This window comes from Anabrus simplex, chromosome 1, assembly GCF_040414725.1.
Source record: "Anabrus simplex isolate iqAnaSimp1 chromosome 1, ASM4041472v1, whole genome shotgun sequence".
In the NCBI taxonomy this organism is placed as follows: domain Eukaryota; kingdom Metazoa; phylum Arthropoda; class Insecta; order Orthoptera; family Tettigoniidae; genus Anabrus; species Anabrus simplex.
This window is the reverse complement of record NC_090265.1, coordinates 1,568,830,071-1,568,855,440: the sequence shown is the minus strand read 5'-3', so window position 1 is coordinate 1,568,855,440 and position 25,370 is coordinate 1,568,830,071. Positions and strand designations below refer to the sequence as shown.

At 41.8% G+C, this 25,370-nt stretch overlaps 1 protein-coding gene across 1 annotated transcript in view; it reads right to left on the bottom strand.

Moving 5' to 3' along the window:
* Positions 1-24,459, bottom strand: part of Ns1 (Nucleostemin 1) — a 179,591-nt gene extending 155,132 nt beyond the window's left edge. Inside the window, exons 1-2 of the mRNA XM_067138886.2 lie at positions 24,281-24,459; positions 24,090-24,197 (exon numbers count right to left, since the gene is read on the bottom strand). Coding sequence (XP_066994987.2) covers positions 24,090-24,197; positions 24,281-24,299 — 127 coding nt within the window. The 5' untranslated portion in view covers positions 24,300-24,459. The remainder of the gene's footprint in view (positions 1-24,089; positions 24,198-24,280) is intronic.
* Between the last annotated feature and the right edge of the window lie 911 nt (positions 24,460-25,370).

Sequence of the window (25,370 nt, the reverse complement as noted above, 5' to 3'; positions counted from 1 at the left end):
ACCAACACTAAGAGAACTGTGTCAATCACTATCATTAATATCAAGTCAGTTGAACTTTCTCATGCTTCATATGGTTATTCCCACAGAGACTGAGTGATCCCATGAAAACCTGAAGTAGTTGTGATCCATGTTAGCACTCTCATAAGTACTTGCACATGACAAACGCGAGTGAATGTCTTACGAACTTCTGCCATGGGTAAAATTGATCTTCCGTCGTTTGGGTCATGGTGACATTGTGGGAAAGTGGTGCTATGGTTCCATGGACTTGTGGTCACGAGGGTCAGCAATGGATCACGGTACAATGGGCCCATGGTGATGTCAGCAGAGCAGAGACGTCTTCAAGAGTCAACATCAAATTATAAGGCGATATAAAAACTCAGTGCTTACTTTATTCAATCACATTCATCAAGAGAATATTTATTTAAAAAGTCCACAGTTAACTTCCTCAAATATGCGGAACCTGAATCGAGTCAGTGTAACTTAAAGATTCAAAGACAAACATTATGAAGTAGTGTAACTGTTCCTAAGTTAGGAAAGATAGTAGGGAGACAAAACTCTTAATTATTTCTTTTACTCTCAAAAATAGACTTTAAAAATTGGTGTCAAGAAAAGACATTTTTTATGAATGCCTAAAATTTATATTTCAGCTGATTTTTGGAAATTAATATCCTTTCACAAGCTTGGCAGATCCAAGGAAAGGGCGATACTCTATTTCCTTGTGAATAAGTCTCGCCCATCTAAATTAACCCACGGTAATTATCTGAAGGAGAAATCCCTCTCTGTACCTGCTCCAATTAAATACTGCACACACTGTGTCCATATCATGCTCATTCAAATGTAAAGACTTTTACCGGTAGATTATATTTTTGTTAAGATGTTGAGCAAGGGGCCTTTCTGTGCTAGACCTTAGAAAATATATACATTTACATAAACCAGTATATTAACCCAGAATAAAATTTGAATGAATCATCATCATCATCATTTTACCGTTCCAGTTTTCCGGGTACTGCTGGCGAGCCTCTTCCATTCTGTCTTATTGAGATACCTTCTGTTATTAATGACGTCCTCCAGTGTCCTTCCCCAGTCTGCAACATTCATCTTTACGATGTCCATCCAGTGGGTTCTTGGTCTTCCTACCACCCGCTCCCCTGCCACATGTCTCTCCAATATAACATATGCTGTCCTTGTTGGCTCCATCCTCATTACATGCCCAAACTACCTCAGTCTGGACATGCTAACCCAGTCTAACAATGATGTAACAATCCCAGCTTCCTTCCTAACCACATCATTCCTCAACTCGTCCAGCTTGGTTTTTTGAATTGTGGACCTAAGGAACTTCATCTCAGATGCCTGCAACCTTGCTGAGTCTTTCTTAGAGAGGGTCCAGGTTTCAATACCATAGGTTAAGATTGGTATGAAGTACTGATTGAACATCACCAGCTTTGATTTTGTTGGTACTTTGGGATCCCACCACTTTTTTTTTTTTTTTGCTAGTGGCTTTATGTCGTACCGACACCGACAGATCTTATGGCGACGATGGTATAAGAAAGGCCTAGGAGTTGGAAGCAAGTGACCGTGACCTTAATTAAGGTACAGCCCCAGTATTTGCCTGGTGTGAAAATAGGAAACCATGGAAAACCATCTTCAGGGCTGCCGACTGTGGGATTCAAACCCACTATCTCACGGATGCAAGCTCACAGCTGCGCATCCACACTTTCTAGTGGATGGTTTCCTAGCATGATGTTCATTGGTCGTCCCTGTTTATTGCCATCACTACTGTTATGGGTTCACTTATCTTGAGATTGAACTCCTGGAACTTAACTGTCCATTCACTGAGTCTCGACTGTACTTGTTCCTCATTTTCTCCCCAGATCATATCATCATCAGCAAAGGCCATTGCATTTAGTTCACCAGAGGTTTTCTTGATGTTCTTCATTATGGCATCTATGATGATGATAAACAATAATCGGGATAGTGCACTGCCTTGCTGGACTCCACTTTCGGTCTTGAACAAGGATGAATGTCCTTCACCCAATCACACACAGCTGGTACTGTTCTCATAGAGCATCTGAACATTCCTCACCAGTCCCTCCAACAAATTCATTTTTCTCAGGAATTCCCATGTCTTCTCTCTAGCAATGCCGTCATATGCCTTCTCAATGTCTAGGAAAACCATAAACAGATCTTTGCCTCTTTCCCAATATTTTTCCATTAACATACGGACACTGAAGATTAGGTCTGTAGTGGACCTGTTAGGCCTGAAGCCACACTGTTCTTCTTCAAACTGTGGCTCTAAGATGACTCGCAATCTGCTCTCTAAGATTTTCTCAAGAATCTTAAGCCCATGAGAAAGGAGTGTTATTCCCTGGCAGTTGGAGCATTTACGGCCATTTCCTTTCTTAAACAGGGGGATAATGAAACCCTTGCTCCAATCAGTAGGTATTTTGCCATCTTTCCAAACTGCATTGAGCACTCTATGTAGTCACTGTAAAACCTGGACTCCTGCTGCTTCAATCACGTTCCATGCTGACTTCATAGATTCATGGGGATTTCCCTTACGGCATCTTTTTAAGGGCGGCTTCTGTTTCTGCCCATGTAATAGGAAGTTCCTCTGTGCAGGTTTCAACAGCAGGTTCTTTTATTTTCTGATCTGCTTCTGTCCTGTTCAATAGGTGATCAAAACGATTCCTCAGAACCTCTCTGATGTCCTCTTCTTTCCTGGCCAGGTTTCCATTAGGATCCTCAATTGCTTTGATGGTTTCAACTGAATTCCTTTTGTTTTTGATCACTCTGAACAATAGTTTCATATTGCCTCTGTTGTCTTCCTTCATTTTTTGAGTAAATTTTTCCCAGCACTTTATCTTTTCCTCTTCTACTGTTTTCTTCACTCTCAATTTCTTGTCCTGGTAAACCTGCTCAAGGTCTCTGATCTTCCCCTCGTCCCTTACCTGTTCTGGCTTGGATTTCTCTCTCTCGTTCTTTTTTGAGCCATGTTCCTTTCCTTTATTGAGGATCTTACTCTTTCATTCCACCAGGGTGTCTCTTTTCCCCTTACTCTCGCACTTGTCTTCCTGCAAACCTCTATTTCTTCTTTTATCAAGGTGTTTTTCCTGTTCACTCTACCTTACCACTTTCCACTTCTTCTGTAGGCAGTTGTCCTCTTATACGGTCCTGATAGTCGGTCCTTTTTTCAATCTGTTGTAGTTCCCACACCTTAGGTAATTTACTGGTTGTTATCTTTGGTACATTAATGTCTTTCAGAACTGCTACTAATAACTAGTGGACGCTATTGAGGTTCTCACTTGGAATCACCTTGACATCAGTCACGAGTCTACTTCTTTCTTTATCTGTAATGACATAGTTAATGACCGTCTTGCTCTTTCCATCCCAGCTGTAACGGGCAATCTTGTGACTGACTCTCGTTGAACCAACTGTTTTTTTACTACCAAACAGTTTCTTATGCAGAAGTCTAGGAAATGTTCCCCTTTTGAATTCCTTCTCCCAAAGCCATGTGGTTCCATCACCTTCTCATAGCCATTCCTGTCTGTCCCGAGCTGTGCATTGAGGTCCCCGATAATGATTGCCCTCTCTTCACTGATGGTCTCTTTTAGGTCTTCGAGAAACTTGTTCTTTTCATCTTGATTGCAACCCATCTGAGGGGTATACACTTGCACCAGTGTCAGCTTCCCTTTCCCAAGGTGAACTGTTGCCTTTATAATCCTCACATTGATGTACAGGATCTCTGTAATACCATCTAACTCTCCAGACAATAGCAATCCCACTCTATTTCTCATCTCTCTGTTGTTAACATTTCAGTAGAGTGTATAGTTTTTCCTCAACTCTTTCTTCCCTTTACCTTTCCATTTAGTTTCACTCAGTCCTAGGATTGATATTTTCCTTCTCTCCATGATGTCCACTAACTCTTCACATTTACCAGTCAAACTCAGTATACTGATTGTTTCTATTCAAGCATGTCGTCTTCTTCGGGGTTGTTGCGCAATCGCAAGGCATGACCTATCATCAGGCTGTAAGCCATCATACCTGGTGTGAGTCTGCGGGTGCTGTTGTCTACTCTGAGTTCTTTGTTTGCATCCGAGGCTCGTACAAGTGTTGAATGCCTTTGCAGTTACTCTCCAACTGACTTGCTAGGCTTAGCGTTAGAGAAGATTTTCTGTCAGGGTTATCCCCCTTAGCCTTTATCCCCTGCCACATCTGCAAGGCAGCAGCTTCCAGTTGAATTTATGAGACATTTCCTACACAATAGTTTCAACAAGCCCCCTAAGGGTGAACTCTGCCCATAGCCATTGGTTCTCCCTTAACTGCCTAACCCTCAACCAGACAGTCGCAGGTAGTACCATCTACTGTTGCATACGGTAGCAGGATGTACCCGACCTGACTTGAATGAAATTTTTAAAAAACTGAATTCTTTATTTTTGTCCCATTTCTTTGTATATTTACTTCCAATAACATACGGCCCTGTCCTTAGCCAATGATAATTTCACCTTCTCTGCATTCAGTTTCCCTACCTATCCCTTCAATCTCCTTACCTCCCCCGCCGGGTACATCCTGCTAGCGTATGCAAGACTACTTGCATGTAGTGGTACTAGTCACGAGTACTGTAAAACCCATCCTGATTCACACTGTAGCTACTAATCTCAAACCTACTGTGAACCAAACATTGTGGTACTACTCGCAAGTAAAGGCGACCCATGGTGCTCCCCACATGATGGTATTAATTACAATAATTACAAGTAGTCTCATGGTTCTAATTCGATCATCCCTTGGTTGCCCCTTTTAGTTGCCTCTTATGACAGGCAGGGGATACCGTGGGTGTATTCTTCGTCTGCAGTGTATTGTAGCCAATGATGAGATGTGAGCACAAGCCTGCGAGCCAGAATTAAAATGTTAATCGAATGAATGGCGTCACCCAGTTTTACCACGTCCACAGAAATTTCAACAGGAACTAAGTCAGATAAGCTCATGCTAATTGTGGCATACGACTATGAGGGAGTTATTCTTACGCATGCTGTGCCTGACGGTAACCGTCAACAGTGCCTACAATGCCAATTTCTGGAACATCTGCATCCAGCTATGCAGCACAAACGTCCACATTTATTGCGAGACGATCGCTCCCTCGTGTAGCATTACACCGCACGTCACATCACAAAGCTCTTATTGCAATGGTGGCAGTGGGAGGTCTTGGAATATCCTCTGTACTCACCAGACATGCGTCCTTGTGATTTTGACTTGTTTCCGAAGTTGAAGGAAACACCCCCTCCCCGAGGGCATCAATTTCCTGACGTGGCACCTGTACTCCGCGCAGTAGGGCGCTCCTTTGGCCATCCCTCTTACATGATGCAAAGCTCCAGGCGGCCTTACTTTTAGACTCAAGTCCACAGTTGCCCCCAAAAACACAATGCACAATTGAATGTTTCCACGGTAATCATTTTTTCATTACACGTGATAAAAATCATTCTTGGATCCATATTGAAAGTACTTGTAAAAATAAAACTAGTATGTTTTTATTGATTTACCCACCTATTCAATACAATAACTTAAAAATTGGGACTTTGTCCTTATCAAATTGTCAACATAACAAATTATTCAATTAGATGGTACATGTTTCGCCTCTCATTGTATGCATCATCAGCCACAGTTTCACCTTCAGAATAAATCAGGTATCTAATTGGAATTGACTTATGAAATAATGTTGATTTATAACTATGTTTTTTTTAAATGGATGAGAGGTCATTTTACAGCAATTAAAATATAAGATGTAGTATATCATTGGATAACAATAATTGTAGCAATAGCTGAGTCGAAAAACAGAATTATTTGAGAAATTATGACATAAGGTGGTTGATTCATAATATTAAAAGTTGTTACAATCATCATCATCATCATCATCATCATCATCATCATCATCATCATCATCATCGGTTTGCCCTTGCAGCGAGCCAGGTAGGGTGTTTGAAAACTAGCGTCTTCCAATGTTGCCTATTCAAATAGATTTTGTTGTCCATGACAGATTCCCAATTCCATCCTCTTCTCTCCACGTCTTCCCTCAGTTGGTCCATCCTTCTTCTTCTTGGTCTTCCAGCTGGTCTTCTACCTGTTATTCTCTTTTCCAAATAAGTACACGGTAACCTTGTGCTATTCATTCGTTTAACATGCCCAAGCCATTTAAGTCTAGATGACCTAAGTCTTTCCTCCACTGATTCATTTAGAGCTAGGTTAGATCGAATCTCATAATTTTTCATGTGATCAAGTCGTATCTCTAGGAGGGCAGTTCTAAGACATTTCATTTCACAGGCTTGAATCCTACTACAATCCTTTGATGTTAGTGTGCAGGTTCCAGAGAATATGTAAGGATGGGAATGAAATATGACTTATACAGGGTCATTTTTGTTCTTTGTGGGATGTTCTCATCCCATAGTAGGTGTCTAATGATACTGTAAAAGTTACTCTGTTTGTTATTTCTATCTCAGCTCTATTTTATTACTACTGGCCATTACGCTTCCTACCTAAACATCTGAATTCCATGCACACCGGTGATCTCGTGATTCAATTATTGAAGTCTTGTGTAATGATGCGACATACGAACTGAGAAAATACTGAACGGTTCTTCTCAATATAAAACAAACAATTTTGAGTGGTCATGAACATGGCATATGGTAGGTTGGAGAGCTGAACTGAATTATTTATCGAATGCAAACTAAGTTATAATATTGAATCATTAAACTAATAAATAGAATAACCTAATAGCCTATCTCTGTACTAGCTAGTTACTTTGGAATTATGCTTTGACTACCTTTTTAACACTGCAAATAAATCCATCTATTATTTAAACATCCCTGCAAGAGGAGGACAGTGAATGCAAGTATGTATTATTTTCAAATGAGCTGAGAGCAAGAGTCCGTTATATTGTACGATTCTTTCAGTGTGCCATGGCTCTGTATGTCTCGCTGCAGTGGAAGTTCAGCTCCATGCCAATGTCCAGTGTCCCGTTAATGAACCATGTGTGTGTTGTGTCTCGCTGATCTGTGACTGCGTACAATTCTTTTAGTGCCCCATGGCTCTCTGTATGTCTCGCTGCAGTGGAAGTTCAGCTCCATGCCAATGTCCAGTGTGCCAATAATGAACCATGTGTGTGTTGTGTCTCACTCATCCATGACTGAGCCACTTAGTACTGTCTGCTGCAAGTCAAATTAATCGTGTGCTGTGAGTTCGCCGTTCCTGTTAATCGATTCACTCAGACACTTGAATGAATGGATACACTGCATCGAATCATACACCCACTAACCAACACCAGTCCCGAGGGAATTCAAGATGTGCTACAAGAACTTCCCGGTTGACGGAGGACTCTCAATGTACAGATCGCACCTCTCCAACACACCTGCAGTAGTGGTGATCCCTAGACAGCACACTACGGACATCCTTGAGAAGTTCCATGACAGCACAGAAACCAGACATCCAGGAGGTGAAGAGACATATCAGTCTATCTGACGAAGATTCTTCTGGGTCAACATACGGAAACACCTGCACCAAAGCGAGCAACAGGAAGGCAGATTCCAGTCAGCGAGGAAGACTGCCGCAGCGCTCTTGGGAGGTCATAGCCCTGGATCTGATGGGTCCTTACCCTAGAACACCAAGGGGTAAAACAGGACTCCTCATAATCACCGAGCTCTTCACAAGATAGACTGAAGCCTTTCCAACACCAGAAGCCATGGCGTGACGCATCACCAGTCTTCTAAAGGATGAGGTATTCAGCCGCTACAGTTATACACACGGTGCATTCTGTCAGATAACGGGGGTCAGTTCACATCAAGGAAGTGGCAGCAAATGATGACTGAATGGGGTGTGAAACACTGGACCACTCCTATCTACAACCCAAGGGCCAATCCAACGGAACGACAGAACCAGGAGCTAAAAAGGATGCTACGGGTCAACCTAATAGACAAGGAACATTGAGTGTGGGACCGTCAGATACTGCAGTCACTCTCTGCTCTGCGACAACGCATCAACCGTGTCACTGGCTAATCCACAGCGGAGCTGTTCCTTGGTCGACAGCTATACGGCACCGGGGGTTGGGAGATTCGTGCACCACCCACATCTGGTCAAGATGATGCAGCAGTTTCCCTAGCAGGGTGGCAGCATAAGCAGCAGCAGGACATCGAGGAAAAGCAAGCTTTTCCTGAGAAGATATCCCTTACCCAGGCCAAGGCTTAAGATGTCGAAGAGACCCAGATCTTCCTTCCAGGCCAACAAGTGCTGTGACGTAACCACCCAGTCAGTAATAAGACTGGAGGATTTCACGCAGGTCTCGCACCTAAATGGATTGGTCCCGTTGAGGTCGATAAACAGCTGGGCTATGGTGTCTACTTACTAAAGACCAACCGTCCTGTCAAGGTCGATGGATCGGAGTTGCAGCGAGTCACCCAACCGCTGCGTGTACAGAGTAACCCTGGTACTGCCACGGGTCCACCCGTAGGAGAGGCTACTAATGACACAGCACAATCTGGTCACGAGGAGGAGAACGCATCGACTACCACAAAGGAGGGGGGGGGGGGAGGGGGCAGCGAGGCGACACCGACCCCTGACACGGCACAATCCGGTCAAGAGGAGGAGAGCCCATCCAGCGACGTTGAGGAAGAGAGGAGATATAAGCTACGACCAAGGCAAAGTCGACGAGTGTGATAGACTGTTGAAATTGTTCCAAGGTGTAGGGGGGATATTGATGCAAGTGTAATGGACTAGTATAACTCGGAAGAATTCTCTAAAACCATGGGTAAATAATGAATATATAGAGCTCAGTTAGTAGGTGTTATTCTTCTTATTATTATTATTATCAGGGGTCGAAAAATACCGGGCACCCATCGCCATGGCGCCTGAAAATTTTTACCTGGCGCCTGAATTTTCAAATTTGGTTTTGAAAATTTATTTTTTGAAATCTGGAGTTCCCTTACATGTACGTTCCCACTACTTTACAAAGCAACAAGTCGTATGGTGGTTCACGTATTTTTTTTCTGTAGCTCATGTATTCTAATATGTGCAATAAACATTTTCAGTGCTTTTGGCATAGTCTTGAATTCTGTATTTGCTCTTCGTACCTTGGAACTGGACGTTTCAGTTCTGCGCAGGAGTTGCCTAACGGTTATGGGAGATATCGTTGTAACCCGTCAAACAAGTACCTACCCTTTCATGTGGACATATCATAACACGTCGACTTCCATTACAGATGATCAGCTATCGGTAGCCGATTTCAAAGATCAGACCAGAGTTGTGAAGAAATGCAGAGAACTACAACGTTAAATAATTCCACAAACACTACATTACCGCCTTCCTTCCCGTGACTAGCCGTTCCTCAACTATTGCCGCTGAAGCAGTGCTGATAAATTCCCGTGGAATTCATTCTTTGCATTTAGAACATACGGAATGACATGTTTATTAATTCTTGTATTTTCACCGAACAATATTTATACTTTTAATTTAATTACAGCATCTTGGTATTGACCGGTTCGCACTTTATAAATACGGTTGTTTTTATTCATGTGCGTTCATGGAAAATTGGCAACATAGCATCAGACATGGAAGCCCGCGAACTCTGAAGCCATTTAATGCTGGTGTATTTTACGTTTGTGTGTTATACTTAGAAAATCGGCAAAATGAAACTAACAAAACCGCACAAATTGACTGAAGCGAGTAAAAAACAGTGTACTCTTTCAGATTTCTTCGTAAGTAGGGCCCGTAAATGTAACACACAAAGTGATACAGAAACGAGTGAATGTGAGAAAACACCTAATGGAAGTGCCGATTGTAGTGTTCAGGACGACAATGACCAGCGTGAAATTTAAGGTGTTCAAGACAATGGTAGGTGAAACATTAAAAATACGTCGAAATTTCAATTTTCAGGTGAACGGAAATTTCAGCACTTTTAGTGAAGTGCGTAAAGAAAATGAATGCTAATATGTTACAGCATATGAATGCATTGTTCATGGCATCTTATCATATAGCAAAAAAAAAAAAAAACAGGCCATACACAGATTTTGAAGGTTTGGTTACATTGTTAAGTAAGTTGAATGTTACTGATTCAGAGAAGTATGTGAATGATACACAATGCAGAGAATCGTAGCTTGAATCACTACCGTGGCTGTGCTCTGAAGAAGGAATTGCAAAGTGTAAATTATGTAGTAACTTGCGTAGTATTGTCGACAAACATTCTAAAGGTGTATCCGGATTTTCGGGACCATTTAAACTGGAAACATTTAAAACATACAAAAAATCCTGTCCTCACTCGAACTGTCAGGAGGCTGAAAAAAATGGCGTAAAAGACCCAAAGGGCCTTGGCCTACCAAGCGACCGCTGCTCAGCCTGGAGGCCTGCAGATTATGAGGCGTTGTGTGGTCAGTACGACGAATCCTCTTGGCCGTATCCTTGGCTTTCATGACACGGGCCGCCATCTCACCATCAGATAGCTCCTCAATTGTAATCGTGTAGGCTGAGTGGACCACGAACCAGCCTTCAGATCCAGGTAAAAATCCCTAACCTGGCCAAGAATCGAACCTGGGGGCTCCGGGTAAGAGGCAGGCACGCTACCCGTACACCGCGGGGCCAGCAGGAGGCTGAAAGTTTCATGAAAAATCCCGAATGTGCACTTTTAGCAGAAGTGCATAAATAAAATGAATTCTAATATGTTACTTACAGCATATGAATGCGTTGTTCATGGCATCTTATCATACTGCAAAAAAACAGACCCTACACTGATTTAAGAGGTTTGTTAGCATTGTTAAGCAAGTTGAATGTTACTGATTCAGAGAAGTATGTGAATGATACACAATGCAGAGAATTTATTTCATACATTGCCTCACACCTTCGTGCAGATTTTATATGTGACATTGTGACTTCCCCTCTCGGAGAACCATCATCAAATGAGAAATGCAACCAAGCAAGCAAAGGGCGCCAATCTTTAAGTTGAGGACTTAAAGATAAAATTTATAATCAAGCTTGGACAGACTCTTATCACAGGGGTGAGGTGATAGTACACTAATCATTAAGCAGGAGAATTAGAAATCAAAAGGCTAATTAAGGCAAATTGATTAAAGTAAACTAGAAAAATACTATTTATTATATTTAATATAAATGACGACGGTTTAACGAGAACTGAATTTAACATCGAAAATGAATTTAACAAAAAATTGAATGACTCTACTTCACGAAAACTTGCAATATCTTTAACTCGCTTGCTCACCATGTCGTCTTGTTCTGCTGGTCCTTGGAAAGCTTCCATCCTTGCAGCTGGAACATCACCGGTCGTCTTTGATATCTCTTCATCTGCAGCTCAGTACCATTCCTGCCTTGCCAATTGCACCCACCACTAATTGGAAGATGACTTCAAAACTAACACTCCCTATTATGCTTTATCCCATAGATTGGAGATAAGCCCTATGTCACAGTTAGAAGAACCACCTTGGGTTATATGGAGAGGATACTCAATTAAGAATCCTTCCAACTTTACTGATAACGTTCTCTGAAGTTTCATTTCTATCTAGATTAAAACTATCTATTGACTTAGACTGGTTCAAACCGGTCTTGTAGCCGTGCTGTACGTACTTCCTCATGAGAGTGGCTATACACACCTCATTCAGAATTTCTAAGTATCGAGACGCAGAATCAAGTAGAAAATCAAGTAGAAGCCTCGTAGAAGATCGTAGAATAATGTATAGAGACTCGCAGAAGCGAATAAGACGTTGTAGAGAGCCCCTCCAGGAGCTCCAACACTCCCTTTTATAACCTTCTCTCGCGCTAATTACAGGCCGCTACACGTGGTCCAATCAGATGACACTTCTCTCCCCACTCTAGATTTTAGAGTAGATGGGTCCCACACAAGATATCAACTGTTCTTCTATTCGTCCTTTCAATCAGTATCCATGGCAACATGACGCTCCTTTGAAAATATAGGCGGTGAACAGTTCGAATAATTCTGGTCGAAATACGGTAGCTTACGTTAGGACGCGTGAACACGTGCTCGCTTTTCCCAGAACTTGGTGTCTAAATTGGTCCTTCCTTCCTCCTCGGTGATGTGGCAAGATAACTGAAATCTACTGCAAGTTAATTTTAACCAACTGTCGCAAGAATCTAAGTGAATATTAGGATATTCAGCCCTCGTTTATAAGTCGTAGTTACAAAGTAATGAAATGATAGTGAGCAAATGATTAAACATGAATTATAATACCATTACATACCAAATAAATATCATGACGTTAAATTCCTCAATTAATTACACATAATAAAATTAACATAATTACACTGTAACGTCTGGAACGTTACAACATTAAGGAAAGTTCATGTCAGTATCTTACTCGATGGATCAACAGATAAATCTGATGATGAGGAATTGATACTTGACATTCCTTTCTTTAAATAAGGTGACTTTCTATTGTGTCATTGGAGGATACAACAAGGCTCTAGAAACAGAATTGCTTCAGTTAGGGCTTGGAGAACTCTTTACGGTACAAAACTAATAGGTATAGGGACTGATGGAGCGCCATGTGTGATTGGTGTCCATAATGGTATGTTTACAAACTTACCTGAAAAAATTTAGAACTTGGTAAAACGTTCATTGTGTTACACATCAACTCCAACTCATTGTTCTTCACTCCCTGAAAAATGTGAAACTTAAAAATCATTGATGAAATTGATTCTATACTCACGAAACTATATATGTTTTATTGACATTCACCAAAACGACTTCACGAACTGAATTTGGAGTTGCTGGAATGTGTAATATCTAAATTGGAGTACTTACACCAAGTTAGATGGGTAGCAAGCAAATTAAATGCTTTGCATGCAGTTGTCAAAGACTGGGAATGCCTAGTGGTGCATTTAGAGAATATTTCTGAATGGAAAGGTGAAGACAGAATCAGGCTAAAGGTCTTCTAAAGGAGATCAAGGATTTCAAATTTGTCATCATAATTCACTTCTTGTATGACTATCCGAGTATATTCAAAAGACTTTCACTTGTATTTCTGAGGCATGTTCTGATTTTAAGTCAGATAAGAGTGCATGCAAATAATGCAATTAATTCATTGCAGCAACTTAACAACACCAAGGGCCCAATGGCTTTCTGCTATAACAATTTCAGGAATTTTCAGTGGAATACACTTATCAGGTGTGTCGAAAAAGAATTTCACGAGCAACAAGGAACATATTTTGGCAAGTGGGATTACCTTTCTGAAAGACACATTTCTTCAAAATGAGGACATTCAAAGTGCCACTGGTGTTATTGACATATTTATGGCCACAAGGAAACCAACTGGAAAATTATGGCAATAGTGAAATACAGCTTCTTGCCACTCATTTTTCAAAACACCTTCAAATTGAGGAGAACAACGTAGAAGATATACTGAGTGAGTGGAACGAGTTCAAAGTAGTCGGGAAAGGTCTTCCGCTGAATGATCTACTTGAAAAATTGCGGACTGTCAAAGGATTATTTCCGATTTTAGGAAAACTCCTTAGTATATACTGGCAACAATTCCTGTATCGACTCATCATGTGAGCAAGGGTTCAGTACGATGAATATTATTAATGTAGCGAGTTGGCGGGGTAGTAGGATCAATTAACACTAGACTGGTAGCTTATTATTATTTATTAGCTACGCACTAAACTATACAAGACTACACACAACTTTTGCTCACAACAAACACTTACGCAGGTCGCAAGCTCTCTCTCCCTTCGTTTCTCAATTGTTCTCACACTACACAGTTTTACACTCACACACAAGGTCCCACGTCGCACGGCTACAAGTTCTCTCCTTCGCCGACAGTCCGCACTGTAGCACACTAGTCCAATAACCACGGCAGTTCACATATTTCACTAGACTGGCAGTCGCTCACGACTGAACCACACCAACTTCTAACTCAGTCTAACTCTCACTGACTGCAGGCAGGTCATTCCTCTCTTATATACCTGCGCTGGCCCTTCTAGAATCGTCCGGATGCTGGATGGATCCAGGAACATCGCAAGATGGAACACTCCAGATTAATCGTGGGTCATTTCCATACTCCTCTGCTACGGGACCGCGAGCGGAAGCGAGTGGGGCTGGCCTACCACTTAAGCACTGCTTGTGATTGGCGCAGCCGAAGCGTAAGGGGTGGGCCTATACGGTGCCCGGCCGGGCCCACTGCCAGTTGGCATGGCGGATGTTATGACCATTACACTGCCCCCTCCTCAAGGCTGCTCGTCTCCAGCTGCTCCACGATACTGTGCCAAGCGATCCAGGTGAACAACCATCATCTTTCCTCGGGGAGGCCGCCGGATCCGGTAGACGACGTAGTTGGTCCTGGTGACGATTGTATATGGGCCTTCCCATTGTGGCTGCAGTTTCGATGACTTCCCTTTTATCCGTACTGGACGGTACAGCCACACTCTGTCACCTTCCTGGAAACCCGCAGAGTTCGCAAGCATGTCGTAGCGGGCTTTCATCCTGTCTCTGGCTACCCTTAGATGATGTCAGACATAATTGTGGATGTCGTTGAGCCGATCCACCAACTCCTATGCATAGTCTGTCGCTCGTTACTGCTTGTCTGGTGCAGAACCGAACATTAGATCGAATGGCAGGCGGAGCTCCCTTCCGAAGACCATGCTGGCAGGTGTCATGCCCGTCGTCTCATGGGTGGACGCTCGATAGGCCATTAAGAAGGGGACCCTCTCGTCCCAGTCCTTCTGGTGCACCGAAACCACCTTCCTGAGGTGCTCTTTGACAGTTTTCACAAAACGCTCCACCATACCATCTGACTGAGGGCGGAGAGGCGTCGTACATGTCTTCCGCACTCTTAAGCGTTGCAGAAACTCTTGCATCAACCTGGACTCAAAGTTTCTGCCTTGATCGCTATGAAGTTCCCTCGGGACACCAAATCAACAGAAGAAGTTCTTGACCAAGATGTCGGCCACTGTCGATGCCTCTTGGTTCGGGATGGCGTAGACCTCCGGCCACTTTGTGAAGTAGTCCATAGACAGGAGTAGGTAAAGGTTCCCGGCGTCAGATTCGGGGAATGGTCCAGCGACATCAATGGCGATCCTCTCGAATGGTGCTCCAACGTTGTACTGCATCATTTGGCCCCTATTCCTGGTACGTGGACCCCGGCTCGCCGTGCAGCGTGTCACACAGCTGGCACATCCTCTCAACATCATTCCTCAAGTGCACCCAGTAGTAACGCTGTCGGCCACGAACTAGTGTCTTATTCACACCCAAGTGGCTGGCAGTAGCGCCCGCATGCAACTTGGTCAGCACCTCTTTTCTCATGCTCCTGGGGATTATCAGCTGTGCAATGTGCTTCTTTCCGTCGGTTGATTCCCACGTGCGGGTAAGTACCCCGTCACTAACCATGAGAGGCCCAGTATGGCTTATAGGTTGGACTGCGTTCGGCGATGTCTTTCCATTCCAGCCTCTGCCCCGACTCTACTTCTCGTAAGATCAGCCCGATGTCGTCATCCTTCAGCTGCTCCGTCCTGAGGGCGTCTCGATCCTATCCTTCAGCGGCAGTGGCCCTCACAGCCCGGACGTCCACGATGCCTGCCTGTCTCTCCACTTTCTGGCAGTGTGCACAGTTCGCAGGGCATGGTCTTCTCGACAGAGCGTCAGCGTTGCAGTGGTTCTTTCCTTGTCGGTGCTCGGCGGCGAAGTCGTACTCCCGAAGGCGTTGCACCCAGTGAGCTGTCTGAGCTTCCAGGTTTCTGAAGCTTAGGAGCCAGGTCAACGCAGAGTGGTCGGTGCGCAGGCGGAAAGGCTGCCCATAAAGATAATTGTGGAAATGCTCCAAGGTCTTCACGATGGCCAGCAATTACCGACGCGTCACACAGTAATTTCTCTCCGCTTTTGACAACGTCTTGCTGAAATAGGCGATCAACTTCTCCTGGCCATCTTTTGCTTGTGACAGTACCCCACCAATTCCCACATCGCTGGCGTCGGTATCGACGATGAACTTCTCCCCAGGCTTGGGATATCCGAGAATGGGTGCAGTACACAGCGACTCCAGCTTCCGGAAGGCAGCCTCCGCCTCACTTGACCATTGGAAAGACCTCCTCTCCTCGGTGAGCCATGTAAGAGGCTTTGAGATGTCTGTGTAGCCAGCTATAAATCTGCGGTAGTACGTGCAAAGGCCGAGAAAACTCCTTAGTTCTCGCTACTAACGTACAATTGTGGAGTGCGTAGGCACCAAGTATTGTAGCACTTGTGGCGGCGGTGAAAGCTGTGGTGTGATATATCTCAGACTTTCAAGTGTTTACGTTTTAGAACGACAAGCGTGTGTTGCTCAACTGAATATATCTTTAAAACAAGTGTTAGAGTCAGTGAACACAGTATTATGAGGTACAGAAACTGTGTGATACAATAAGTATGAATTATGAGAATCTACAAGTCGTGCTGATAAACAGAGATAGTGAAGGGTGATATCTACATATATGGGCATTGTTCAACAAACTAACTGCAAATGGTGGCTTAGTCCATGCTTTTGTTTTCCCACTGTTTTTGTTGTAAATATGGAGTCTTCCAGCAATATTTTGTGTGTTGATGAGGTGCTCATGCACGGATTTTATTGAGAATATGGTTAGTTGTTTTAGAATCAGTGGAGTTACTGATGAAACTAGGTGCAGTTCCTACCTATTTAGTAGTTTTCAGAAGGTTAGTATGGCCTGAAGCAGATGTACCAGTACACAGCTTTCATGTACACGCCCTGGGAGAGAAAGATTTATTATCATGCTCTATTAAAATTCAAGGGATCCATTCTGGTGAACTCTGGCACCCATACTATGGATATTTCAATTAATTATTTTTATTAATTTAATTTATTTCAAGTATTTTATTAAGATTTTGAGTAATTTTATTTATTCAGTTATTTATGATTATTAATATTAACAGTAAAGTTACACACTCCTTAACTCTTTATCTTCTGACAGGAACTTGGATGTTTTTTCTTCGTATGCCTTCTTTAATCGATTCTTCCTAAACTTAACCTACCTCATTTTCTTCATATCTTTTTTTTTCTCATCTCATTGCTGTCCCCTATATTGAACACAATGTAATATTTATTTATTTTTGTCCTATACCATTACGTATGCGTTATATCTGTATTTATCTTACTGTGCCTAGCTGACACAAGAGCACAATGAAAATTGTAGAACTGTTGTGCATTTATTGTAAGAAAATAACTTTTTTAAAATATTACAACAGCCTGGGTTAAGACAGACTAGAGCATAAAAATATCCCCTCAAATCCATCACTGAGGAAGATTTCCCTGCCTTTCAGGATTTTTTGTCTATTTCCCTCACTTTCCCTGACCATATTTTTTTTACCTGACTTTCCAGAATCTGGACACTATGACATTACATTACATTTACAATGCAGTTACTCACACAGAAATAAAAAAAGTGAAATGAAAGACAATAGCAGGAATGAATAAATGTCGCAAAAAAAGTTACAACCAAGAAAGAAATATGAACACAGAATAATGCAATTGCAATAAACACAGAGACGGCTGGATTGAAACTGACAGTGCCAAGGACTGCTACTCAAGGGTAAAAATACGTTGCCCGGGTAGTTACGGGATTGCTATGGCAATGATTACATCACAAGCTTAGCTGGCCAAAGCCCCCTCTCCCCTTGCCTCACTGGGCATATTCAGTAGGGATTATATACCCTGTGACTGCTATAGTAGTTGTGAAGGTGCTACAAGAACCCTGAAACGTGACTGTTAACGGGGCTCTGGTGAAGAAGCCACGCAAGGGATAGCTGGAAAATGGTGGATTAAGTGTGCCTTCAACACAAATATGAGACCCGAACTGAAGAATCAAAAGACGAAGACAACAGTGAGATGTGTATGATGGCTTACAGCCCGAAGTTTTACCAGCTCCAAAATCCAAATCAAGAAATAGTTGCTGGATTGGAACCATAAATATTCTCCTACTGACAAATAAAACTGAAGAGGTAGTTTCTAGGATGGAGAGGAGGAAAATTATCATCAATAGAATGAGTGAAATAAATTGGAAGGCAACATATGGCTAGACTATAAACTATACATAGAATAAACAAAGATAATAATTATTATTCTAAGAGTACAGTGTTTGGAGTGTAAATATGTACATTTAAAATTGTCTACATACATGTAAATATTCAGCAGAGTTTATGTACGCATACATGTGGAGATGGAGGCACTTCCATGTAGGCCTATGTGGGGTTCGTCCTTTCTCCATCTACAACCCCTAAATTGCACAGGTACAATTTAAGGAAAATACATAATAATACAGGTCTGGAAGTAACTTGGAGTCAAGAATGGAGTGGGCTTTAAACTTCATACAGATATACTATAGATGTTTGTAGATAGATTGAATTTGACAGCGACAGATTAATACAGTGAAGTGTCAGTAAACTGGAATTAAGACAAATATCATATAATCCAGGTCTATGCTCTATAGTCAGGATGTTCAAACGAGCAAAGAGAAGCCTTCCTGATCAACTTCAAAGAACATATGAATGGTAAACATTTGATAGTAATGGGAGATTTTAATGTTCAGGTTGGATCAGACTGAGCTACGGGCCGATGACCTGGATGTTAGGCCCCTTTAAACAACAAGCATCAAGACTAAGCTATGAATCCTCCATGGGTCCTCGTGGAATGGGGAACAGGCTAGCAGATGGCAAACAACTTCTAGATCTGTGTATGAGAAAAATACGACTTTAAGTAACACTTGGTTCAAGAAACGGGACTCGCACAAGATCGCAAGATATAATTGGGATGATAAAAATGTAACTGTGAATGATTACATACTCGTGACAAAGAAGTTTGGAAAGTTGTAAGTGATGTCAAAGTAATCCCTAGTGAAAATTTGCATGGAGACTATAGGCTATCTGTTGCAGATATCACAAAGAGAAGCCCTCCACAACAAAAAGAACACCAAAACCAAAAACTTGAAAAACTTGGAGAATTTATGAACCAAGGGTGAAGGAGTGTTTCAAGATAATGTTCAGAGGATGTTACCAAAAAAAAAATTTGAGATCTGTAGATGAGAAATGGGATAACCTGAGAAGAGCATTGGTGAAGACAGCTGAGAGAGAGTATGTGGATGACACAGCCAAATAAGAAAATCCAATTATGGTGGAATAAGGATGTAAAAGCTCCTGTCAAAGCTAGAAATGGTGCAAAAAGACCTTTGTACCATGCCAGAGTGTGGGGAAATCTAAGGCAAATTGAGGATAAATATAATTTTACAGAGAAGAAACATTACAGCTAAAAAAACAACATCGATGTTGAGAAACGAAAATGGAAAGATCTTGCAAACAAAATAGGGGAAGACAAACATAAGAAGATCCTGTATAGCACTTCTTCTTTCTTGTGAACTGGCCAAACTTAGAACCACGCCAATACCACTTCACTTCCTTCTTATCATCCCTTCTTCCTTCCTCTTTCTTCACAGTGTCGTCATTCTTTTAGAATGTTACACTCTTCTCTCTTCGGTCCACCTTCCCCCTCTGCGCTCTTTCTTTTCTTCCACAAGAACTTTTATGTTGAAAAGTACTTTCCTGAATTGGTCTCTATCACGACATTCTTCATCTGCAATTCCTAACCTCTTGAGTTCTTCCTTCATCTGCTTGGCATATCCCCACTGGCTCTTCAAGTAGTATATTTTATTTAAAAATTTGTTTATTTAACCTTGTTGAATCCATCCTGACCATGTGTCCATAGAATCGCACCCGTCTTTTCCTTATTATTGTTTCTAGGACTTCTGTTATTTTGTATATCTCCTTATTTGATCGTAATCTGTAGTTTCCCTCTACCACCCTTGGGCCGTAAATCCTCCTTAATATTCTCCTTTCAATCTTTAGTAGTTTTTCCAGGTTCGTTAGTGTTGCTGTTTCCACCCCATACAGAATCACTGGTTTTACCACAGCATCATAATGTCTTAGTTTGACATTAATGGAAAGATTCTTTTTGTTATAAATGGCTATGGTGGGAATATTTAGCCTTTCCAACTTAAGTCTCCTATTTTCCATGGCCTCCTTATCCGTCCCGTTGCTAATGACAATCTCTCCCAGGTATTTAAACTGCTTTGTGACCATCACTTCGCCATATTTCGTCTTCATTGTTCTTTTCACATAATTCCTGTCTGTGCTCATCACCCCTGTTTTTGTGAAGATATTTAAAAGTGTTTTCTCGGCTATCTCCTGTAGTTCATTTATCTGTGTTATTGCTTCCTATTCTGCCTCAGTGAAGAGTGACAAATCATCAGCAAAGGCCAAACACTTGGGTTTGACATGTTTATTTTTAATACCTATTATAGCACCTGAGTCATTATGTTTCCACAGTGTTTTCATGACCTTATCCAGAACAGTGGTGAACAGTGTTGGTGATAAGCTATCACCCTGTCTCAGACCTGTTTTTATCTGGAAGGGTTTGCTGATCTCCCCTCGAAATTTCACTTTGGATATGGTGTTTGTTAGTGTTAGCCTAAGTTGAGCGTTTTTTGATCAATGCCATATTCTCTCAAAATGTCCAGCAACGTGTCTCTATCCATTGAATCGCATGCTTTTTGAAAGTCAATGAAAGATATGAAGACGTTCTTTGGTCACGCATTGTAATATTTTATTATTTTTAGACTCAAGATTTGATCCTGGCAAGAGCGCACTCTCCTGAAGCCACCCTGATACTCTCCCAACTTGTGGTCAATTTGCGGTGTCAGTCAGTTCAATAGGAGTTTAGAAAAAATCTTATACGTGACAGATAAAAGTGATATTCCTTGGTAGTTGTTGACTTCTGTTTTCGGTCTCTTTTTATGTAGCGGGTGTATTAATGCCAATAGCCAGGCTGCATTTACTCATGTACAGGCATCTGAAATAGGGTCACACTCAGTGTTGATCAAAGAACCAAGGTACTTAAACTGTTCTACTTTATCGAGATCTTAGCTATCTATGTGAATGGTTCCATTTGTCTGCGGACTGCACTCCATATAGACACTAGCCAATGTCTTGGTGGGTGCGCTAGGTACCAACTTATGAGCCCAACCTAGCACATGAGGGCGAAACACTGGCAACCAGGAATGAGTTAGCTGGAAAATTTATAATGTCCAATAACGAACCATATATATTGGTATTATATTCACAATCCCATTTATGTGATTACCTCAATGAAGATCTTTCCTTATATTAACACCTAGGTACTTATAGTGATCCCCATAAGGAACTTTCACCCCATCAATGGAGTAATAAATAATGAGAGGAATTTTCCTATTAGTGGAATTCACAACCGGACATTTAACCGCGTTTATCATCATAACATTGCCAGATGTCCATCTCACAACATTGTCAAGGACTTTTAGCAGTTGCTCACAATCTTGTAACTTATTACTCTATACAGAATAACAGCAAAAATTCAGACCAACTTACATTTTCCAGCGCATGCATCTAGGTGCGATTGCACTGTCATTTGTCTCTCTCTCGCTCGCGTCTCACGAAGGGCTTGATCGTGCGGTGGACAGAGGTGCCAACTGTTCATATAAAGAACTAGTCCTAGTGCAGCGGCGCTACTTCTGAATTTACGAATCTCGTGACAAAACCATTGGTCTGGATCAAGCAAAGGTAAGCCCCCAGGTTAGAAGTCGCGATGCGGCCCTAAGCTCAAGTATCCCGCGTGACACCTCCATTGTTCTGGATTGGTTAGGGTAGGTTAGTGACAAACCCATTGGTCTGGATTGGTTCAGCCATTGGTTTACGATCAAGCATAGGGGGAATTCCCCAATGGTGACGTCTGCCCGCCAATGACTGTAGATTTTTTTTTTGCTAGGGGCTTTACGTCGCACCGACACAGATAGGTCTTATGGCGACGATGGGATAGGAAAGGCCTAGGAGTTGGAAGGAAGCGGCCGTGGCCTTAATTAAGGTACAGCCCCAGCATTTGCCTGGTGTGAAAATGGGAAACCACGGAAAACCATCTTCAGGGCTGCCGATAGTGGGATTCGAACCTACTATCTCCCGGATGCGAGCTCACAGCCGCGCGCCTCTACGCGCACGGCCAACCCGCCAGGTGTAGATTATTTTGTCATTAACTCTGTAGTTATTGATATGGCTTCGTGCGGTGGGTGTGTCATTAGTATTTGTGCTTTTGCGTGCAATTATTACGAGAAATTCAGTTATTTACTTGAATTCTATCAGCAGCACGACTTGCTTTCTAGGAAGAGAGTGTGTGAGAAGTGTGGTCATGACGTTAAATTGACCGTGCTTAAGAAAAACAATCAGATAGTTTTCAGCTGTCGTCGGAAAAACGAAGAGGGTGCCTAGTGCCCATGGTAGGTGAGTGCGCATAAAAATACGTACTTTGATGAGTCAAAGTTATCCCTATTTGAAATAGGTTACTTCTGTGTTCCATAGTGCATACTGCCTAAACCTCTGGGCCCGACTATCAAGTTGGAGTTAGGTTGATTGGTGCAACTTCTGTAGAGAAGTTTGTGTGGCGTGCGTGGACGCTAATTAAAAAAAATAAAATTAAATGGTCCTGGCGTAGTTATAGAAATTGATGAAAGCAAATTCAGGAGGTCGAAGTACAATCAAGGAAGGCGTACGGAAGGACAGTGGTTATTTGGAGGGGTAGAGAGGGAGAACCATAAAAACTTTTTTGTTGCTCCTGTCGAGAGAAGGTATAAGAAGACATTGCTCGCAGTAATTAAAGAGTGGGTGTTGCCAGGTACTATAATCATTTCAGACTGTTGGAAGTCCTACAACTGTCTGGAACACGGAGGATTCGTGCACCTTCATGTCAACCATTCAATTTAATTCAATTCATTGATAGCAGGAGGAGTGGTCATGTGAACAGGGGTAATAGGAGGGTGATGCCAAGAAATAGACCGCTGGTACAAACCTACAATATCGAGAACAGGTGGAGACACCTCAAGCACGGGTCGTACTCCATTCCTGGCTTTGGGAGAAGGAAAGCTCACTTTGCCGGCTACTTAGCAGAGTTCCTGTTTAAGACGAACTTTCCTGCTGACACGAGGGTGCACGAGTTTTTAAAAGCTGCAAGCGTGTTGTACCCTCCCCTACATTAAGATGAGTTGAACAGAGTTCTTTCTTTACAGATTGCATTCACCTGTGTATTCATTGTGCAGTTGTGTATTTCTTGTGCGAGGGTTAAAAACGGAATTCATTTACTTAATTGCTACGAGCTACGTCATATCCCATTGTGTCGCACCCAATGGAAATGCTGGTACGTAGTTAGATGATGGACTATGGTGCGTGAAAAGTTGTATTAGATGATAAAAGCAAAATTACTCTGGGGGACAGCAGATGGGTTCTTAACTGTCGCAGTGACCACATCTCTCCTCTACAATGTATTCCACTTAAGATTTCTAACATATTACATCATTATCATGCAATAAAAGTAATGTAATCCTTACTGAATTTCTACCAGAATAACACGCGCAAAAAGCCTTATCCTAGATTCCACTTCTTTACTCAAATCATTTATATATAAGAAAACATAAAGGTCTGATAATATTGCCTGGAGGGATTCCCCTCTTAATATCACAGGATCAGATAAAGCCTCACCTCCTATAATTTTCTGACTTCTATTTCCCAGAAATATACCCACTCATTCAGTCTTTTGTCTAGTCCAATAGCCCTCTATTTTGCCAGTAGTCTCCCATAACCTACCCTATCAAATGCTTTAGACAGGTAAATTGCAATAGTCCATTTGACCTCCAGAATCCAAGATATCTGCTACATAATGCTGGAATCATACAAACTAAGATTCAGTGGAAAGACCCTTCCTAAACCAAACCTGGCTTCTATTGAACCAGGTATTAATTTTGCAAATACGTCTAATATATTCAGAAATAATTCTTTCCCAAAAGTTACTTGCAACGCATGACAAACCTACTGGCCTGTAATTTTCACCTACTATAGCAATTCTCCATTCAATCTGGTAAAGCTCATACATGCAAAGAAAGACAACGATTAGAATGAGATATATTATATTCAAGGAAGTTAATTGCTAAATTAACAATAACCAAATAACCGATCGCTTAAAAGATCTTGCACGATTATTTACCTTTCTTAGGATTCTTCTTCTTTTCTCGTCTCAATCTTCGGTTATGTTCACGAACTTTCTTCTCAATTTTATATCGTTTCCTGGCCGGAATACGCTTACTTTGCTTTTCTAGACAGAAAGGAAAAATTATGTTTTTGAAAACGTTAAAACAGGATTAAGAAAACCATACAACAGCACGTCAAAACACTTACTCAAACAGAGCTTTGCCATGAGTAATGTTCTTTTACTTTTTTTTTGAGGATGCGGGGTTAAAATACTTCTAGTACGAACTAAGTTTCAACTACGAAAAATGAATGACAACTACAATAGTAGAAAGACACGTGATACCTATAGATCAAACCTAACCTCAAAATACCGCAAACAGTTACAGAAAGCAATCGTAAATGTAGTTGGTCACTACACAGGATAGCCAACAAAAATCCGCAGAATTTCGCAACGCGAGACATGAAATTCCCCTACCTTCCGTTCCGCCAAAATACATCACATAAGTCAAACAAAACTAATATATAATTGATAAACTTGCAAAGGACAGTCAGTTTTCAAATTTTGCAATAATGAACCAACAATCATACACACTATAGACAATAATGAACACATCCAGATTCTCCCCTTCGAAGAAACATCCTGTCAGTAGCGCACATGGCGACAAGACCTTGAACATCAGGCGGCAAGATTCAAACTACTAAAATTACATTTTAAAATTGCAGGAAATAATGAAATTAATAATGACTTTTGTTTTGTTGTGTTATTTTTTACAACCATGAAAGTTGAATGTTAATACAGATAGAAGTAATGAAAGTCACTAATGAATCGGTTTTTTGCGAATCTTCTGCTCATTGGTCAACGTTGAGGCCTTTGGTTCAGAAAAACCCGGATTCGATTCCCGGACTAATCAGAGATTTTAATCGCGTCTAATTAATTCTTTTAAATGTTTATCTTTACAAATTGCTTTACGTCGCACCGACGCAGATACGTCTTATGGCAACGATGGGACAGGAAAGGGCTAGGAGTGGGAAGGGAGCAACGTTGGCCTTAATTAAGGTATAGCATTTACCTGGTGTGAAAATGGGAAACCACGGAAAACCATCTTCAGGGCTGCCGACAGTGGGATTCGAACACACTATCTCCCGAATACTGGATACTGGCCGCACTTAAGCGACTGCAGCTATCGAGATCGGTTTGTGTTTGTTTCAAGACTTTTCTGATCATATACAGTGATCACAATACACATCCAACCTCCACAGAAATATGCAATAGCGATAATTAGAACTCGGACTTTTA